The following is a 5,799-nucleotide window of genomic DNA, read 5'->3' as shown; positions in this document are numbered from 1 at the left end:
CCAGGCTGAGTTCTCCCTGCCAATCTGGGTGTTAGATAACTCTTCCAGCTGAGCAGATCCAGCCCCAGGAGGCGTGTTTGGGCGCAATCAGGGTTTAACAAGTCTCAGGGAGACAGCTGCCTCCTGGCACGTCAAAACCATGAAGGCACTAAATTGATCACTGGACTTCCATGCAGCCAAGCCCAGATCCCTGGGGGATAAAAGGGGCACCCGCATTCCCTTTCCTCAGAGAGCTGCAGAGTCTCTCTGGCTGTGCGGGGCCCTTCTCTGCCGCCGCGATGAACCGGGCACTCAGCATGAGGGCGGGAGGGGGAGGCCGATCCTACAGCGCTGCCTCGGCCATAATTCCAAGCAGCAACAGGGCTGGCTTTAGCTCTGTGTCTGTGGCACGAGGAGGAGGAGGAGGAGGCTTTGGGAGGCTCATTGGAGGAGGCGGTGGTAGCGGCAGTTCTGGTGGTGGTGGAGGTTTTGGCAGCAGGAGCCTCTACAACCTTGGTGGTAGCAAGAGGATTTCCATCGGGGTTGGAAGCAGCTTCCGAGCTGCTTTTGGAAGTGGAGCTGCTGGTGGCTCTGGCCTGGGGGGTGGCTTTGGGCTTGGAAGTGGTGGAGCTGGTGGTGGCCTTGGGCTGGGGCTTGGTGGTGGAGGAGGTGGGTTTGGTGGTGGTGGAGCTGGTGGTGGCCTTGGGCTGGGGCTTGGTGGTGGAGGTGGTGGACTTGGCTTTGGTGGAGGTGCTGGTGGGCTTGGCTATGGTGGTGGTCACGGAGGTGGTGGAGGGTTTGGCTTTGGTGGACTGGGAGGATTCCCTGCAGGGCTGGGAGGTGGCAGGAACCCCATGGGATTTTCTGGGGGCCCTCCTGGAGTGGGTACAATCCAAGAAGTGACTGTAAACCAGAGCCTCCTGGCACCGCTGAACCTGGAGATAGATCCAAACATCCAACAGGTGCGGAAAGATGAGAAGGAGCAGATCAAGACCCTCAACAACAAATTTGCTTCTTTCATTGACAAGGTGAGACTGTTGGGTGCTGTGGATCTGTGGTAGTGGGGGAGTGAGGATCTAGTAGGCACCAAAATACGACTTTAGAGATCTCTAGTCTTTCACACATTTTCTCCCTGCATGCCTTCGTTAAGTCTCTCAAACAATAATGTCCTTCTGAACATTGACAGGGCAGAAAACAAGAGAAGAAAATTGTAGTAATGGGATTAGATCCAGGTTTTGTGCCCGAGAAACAACACAGGTTAGTTGAAATGGTATAAGTCACTTTTGGGTCCAGGTCTAGTGGCTCAACCCAACTCACTCTCTGGGCAATCACAGCAGATGTCTTGCTCTTTGTTGTTTATTGCCTGCAAGATAAAATCCTTTTTATATTGACTCAATTGACTCAACCACTCAAGTCCTTCCTCAGCTTTTAATTGGATAAATATGTTGTATGTGTGAGCAAAAGGAAGGGCAATTAAGCAATTTTAGCATTAGTACTCAGACCTTGGCTTTAATGAAGAAAGATATGTGTCTTACAAAGAAAGAAACCCCAGAGGGTGTGAAAGAAGAACTTCACTGTCTGATGAAGAAAGACCTGAACCCAAGTTTTCTTACCATTGCTTGTTGGCTTCCTAAACCAAATTGCCTCTGAAGAGAACTGTCCACTAAGGGTGGATTTGCTCAGCCACAGGTTAGGCTAACATAGCCCTGGATAATCTAGAGGATATTCTCAGTTTGGAAACTCTTAGTTCGGGAATCCCTTGGGTACTGCCATGCATAACTGCCAATGTTGAATATCCGCTGTCAGCTCACAGGTATCTGCTGCCTAAGCCTCTTCTGCTTCCCAACGCTCAGGTTCGCTTCCTGGAGCAGCAGAACAAGGTGCTGGAGACCAAATGGACCCTTCTGCAGGAGCAGGGCCAAAAAAACAATTCTGGCAAGAGCAACCTGGACCCGCTGTTCGAGGCCTACATCAACAACCTGCGGCGGCAGCTGGCCAACCTGCTCAATGAGCGGGGACGCATGGATGGGGAGCTGAAGAACATGCAGGACCTCGTGGAGGACTTCAAAAACAAGTGAGTGTGAAATGGGCTGTAAATGGTTCAGCTGAGCATTGAGCAGCAGGAGTTTTCACTCAGAGGGTGGTCAGGCACTGAACAGGCTCCCCAGGGAATGGTCACGGTCCCATGGCTACCAGAGCACCAGGAGTGTTTGGACAATGCTCTCAGGCACAGGGTGGGGTTGGTGGGGTGTCCTGCGCAGGGCTAGGAGTTGGACTCAAGGATCCTCATGGGTGCCTTCCAACTCAGCTGATTCTATCATTCTATGATGCTGTAATTCCATGATTCTATGATTCATGTCAAAAATTTCAATTTCTGAAAGTCAAACATCCAGACTGAAGTATTAATGGAAATTTCTCTAGGAAAGGGGAAAAAGTGTCTCCAGTTGGTGCTCCAACATGTAACACAGAACATCTCTAATCACCTCCAATACCCCCTATCTCTCCCTGCGGGACCCATTTTCCTCAACCGCACCAAAAAGGGTCCATTGACATTTTTCCCATCAAAAAATAGAGATTCAGCCAGGACACAGCACCTTGTGATGGCTCTTGCAAAGAAAAATTCTCTAAACCAGCTTTACCTTCCTTGTTCCATCTGCATTAAGTCAAAAATGTCCTTTCAGCCTTCTGAGAAAGGGGAATCTCACACATTGGAGCTGGACAGTTCCCAGGAGGCTGATTTGGAGATGCCACCCCCAGTCCAGATCACTTTGCAGTCCCACCTGGACACCTGTTCTGCTTCTCGAGGTCTGATCCAGCACCTCTTTCCCCTTATCTCTGTAGATATGAAGAGGAAATCAACCGGCGCACGGCAGCAGAGAACGAATTTGTGGTGCTCAAGAAGGTGGGTGAGACAGGAGGTGCTGCAGATGCTGAGCCAATCCCAACCATTGCGCAGACTGGGAATATCCTGAGGGATGGGAGATCTCATGGAGCTGCATCCTCATCCTTTAGAAGGGTTTTAAATCACCATTTGTTCATGGTATTGCGGGAAAGGAATGGAATGACTTGTAGGAAGGAAGCAAAATCTCCTCCCACTCTGGTTCCACAACACACAGAGGTGCAAAACAGACCAGGTGGAGACAAAGGGGGTCAGTTATGCTTGGGAATCCCAGGTACCAAGGCCAAAGAGCCAGGACCTCCCTCTTTATCCACTTCCAAATTACACACAGCACTTTTCTGGGGCAAGAGATGCCATCTTGGTGCTCTTCCAGCAGGATGTGCCAAGCACAGCTTCTCTACCAGGCATCAGGGAAAGGGGAAGCCTTGTCTCCATGCTTGGCTGTTTCTTGGCTGTGGCTAGGAATTTCTTCCTGGCTGAGAAGAGAATCCAGGTGCCACAGGTGTCCCCACAGCTGCTCTTTTCCAGGACGTGGATGCTGCTTACATGAACAAGGTGGAGCTGGAGGCCAAGGTGGATGCCCTGAGTGATGAACTCAACTTCCTTCGAGCTCTCTATGAGGCGGTACAGACAAATCCCCGATTCCTGCCCTGCCGTTGTCCTTGGCTAGGAATGCCACCACTCTGAGGGTTGGGAAAGGTAAGTGCAGCTCCCGTGTGCTTCCCACAGGAGCTGGCCCAGCTCAGCGCCCAAGTGTCTGACACCGCTGTCATCCTGTCCATGGACAACAACCGGGACCTGGACCTGAGCAGCATCATTGCCGAAGTCAAAGCTCAGTACGAGGACATCGCCAACCGGAGCCGCGCCGAGGCCGAGGCTTGGTACCAAACCAAGGTGAGCTGACCCATCATTGCCACATGAAATCCCTGCTGCCCCTAAGACGGGCTGTTTGAGTCATGTCTCCTCCAGCCAGACACCTCAGATGGTTCAGGTTACATCTTCCTTCTCACCTCAGTTTGAGGAGCTGCAGGCCACGGCTGGGAAACACGGTGATGACCTGCGCAACACGAAGGGTGAAATCTCAGAGCTCAACCGGCTCATCCAGAGGATCCGCTCCGAGATAGAGAACACGAGGAACCAGGTAGGAATGGCAAAAGGAGCCAACAGAGCCCCATTCTGTTGTCCCTCAACACCACAGCTCAGTTTGCTGATCAGGGACTTTTCCAGCCTTGTTAAAGGTGTTGAATTCCCACATGGAAAGGGCTTCACTCTGTAAAATTTAACTATTAAGTTGTTCTTGCCAGCCTGGCATCTCAGCTCCAGCCGTGTCAGCTCAGCTGGAACATTTTCCATGAACATCACAGCCAGAATGGGTTTCTTCCTTGGGTGACTCTCACCCAAAGCGAAGAGCAACTTTCCAAGTCCCCCCATCCCTTGCAGTGTGCCACCCTGCAGACAGCCATTGGAGACTCAGAGGAGCGCGGGGAGATGGCCCTCAAGGACGCCAAGGCAAAGATGATTGACCTGGAAGACGCCCTGCAGAAAGCCAAGGCTGACATGGCCCGGCAGCTCCGGGAGTACCAGGAGCTCATGAACATCAAGCTGGCCCTGGACATTGAGATCGCAACCTACAGGAAGCTGCTGGAGGGCGAGGAGAGCAGGTGGGAGCAAAATCCTTGTGGGGATAATAGTGACTGTCGCTTTTCCCATCAGAGATTGGTTCCTCTCCCTGTATCCATAATTTTGCTCTAATCTTCTCTAATCCCCCAACAGGCTCAGTGGGGAGGGACTGAACCCCATCAGCTACTGTAAGTATCACAGTTCTGGATCCCAAAGTCTGGCTTTGGGAGCAACGCCTGGGAGAAACCATGGGGAAAGGGAAATTTTGCCCCACATAAGACTTTTGGAGCCTTCCCCTGTCATTATGGGCTTGTGCAGGGGATGGAAGTTGGGTTCAGGTCCTGTGGGTCAAGGTCCTGATGATGGTGCTTCCTGGAACTGGGTGCCTTCCCAGAGAAACTGTAACTGCCCCTTCCCTGGAAGTGCCCAAGGCCAGGTTGGAGGGGGGCGGGGGAGCAGCCTGGGATAATGGAAGGAGTCCCTGCCCATGGCAGGGGCAGGGATGGGATGACTTTTATGGCCCCTTCCAGCCCAGCCCATCCCATGATTCCATGGCTGCCAAGCAGATGTCCAACCCTCTGATTCCTTTTCCTTGCAGCAGTCATCAGCTCCAGCTCCGGCATTGCTGGTGGAGCTGGCTTAGGAGGAGGATTTGGTGGACTGAGCCTGAGTGGAGGAGGCGGCGGAAGTGGTTTTGGCCTTGGAGGAGGTGGTGGAAGCAGCTTTGGCCTTGGAGGAGGTGTTGGAAATGGTTTTGGCCTTGGAGGAGGCGGCGGGAGCAGTTTTGGTCTTGGAGCTGGCGGTGGAGGAGGAGGAGGAGGAGGAGGAGGAAGCTACAGTTTTGGAAGTGGAGGAGGACTCGGACTTGGGGCTGGAGGTGGTCTTGGAGGTGGATTTGGAGGAGGGAGTGGTCTGGGCACTGCTGGCAGCTACAGCCATGCCGGGGGTGGCAGCAGCGCCCTGAGCACCAGTGGAGGGAATTTCAGCTCTGGAAGTGCAAAAGGCACCAACCCAGGTGTGAAAATTGTCTCCAAAACCTCTTCCAGCAAAAAGAGCATAAAAAGCCAAAGCCTGAAGAATGCCACAGAGCCTGAGTAAAGCCAAGCCCAGACCCTCCTCTGTTCCTCCTGCCCACTGTTCTCCCCCACCTCCACCCTTCCAGCTGCCCCTGCCCTGCTCCTGCTCTGTAGTTCTCACGCATTTGGATCTCGGGTCAAGAAAAGCAGTGGAACACACAGAAATCAGAGCTCTCCAAGCCCCTGGAACAGGAGTTAAAGGAAAACACGGGCCTAAGTGATTGT

At 52.8% G+C, this 5,799-nt stretch overlaps 1 protein-coding gene across 1 annotated transcript; it reads left to right on the top strand.

Moving 5' to 3' along the window:
- The first annotated feature begins 278 nt into the window (after positions 1 to 278).
- On the top strand, positions 279 to 5,596 carry LOC102033358 (keratin, type II cytoskeletal 5-like). Its single transcript, XM_014310924.1, has 10 exons — positions 279 to 552; positions 706 to 1,007; positions 1,833 to 2,053; positions 2,821 to 2,881; positions 3,407 to 3,502; positions 3,608 to 3,772; positions 3,894 to 4,019; positions 4,319 to 4,539; positions 4,652 to 4,686; positions 5,097 to 5,596. The coding sequence occupies exons 1-10, from the start codon at positions 279 to 281 to the stop codon at positions 5,594 to 5,596; spliced, it is 2,001 nt and encodes a 666-aa protein (XP_014166399.1).
- The last annotated feature ends 203 nt before the right edge of the window (positions 5,597 to 5,799 follow it).

The sequence above is a fragment of the Geospiza fortis genome, unplaced genomic scaffold, assembly GCF_000277835.1.
Source record: "Geospiza fortis unplaced genomic scaffold, GeoFor_1.0 scaffold635, whole genome shotgun sequence".
Classification (NCBI taxonomy): Eukaryota; Metazoa; Chordata; class Aves; order Passeriformes; family Thraupidae; genus Geospiza; species Geospiza fortis.
Note: the sequence above shows the minus strand (reverse complement) of the source record. Positions and strands in the feature narration are given on the sequence as shown.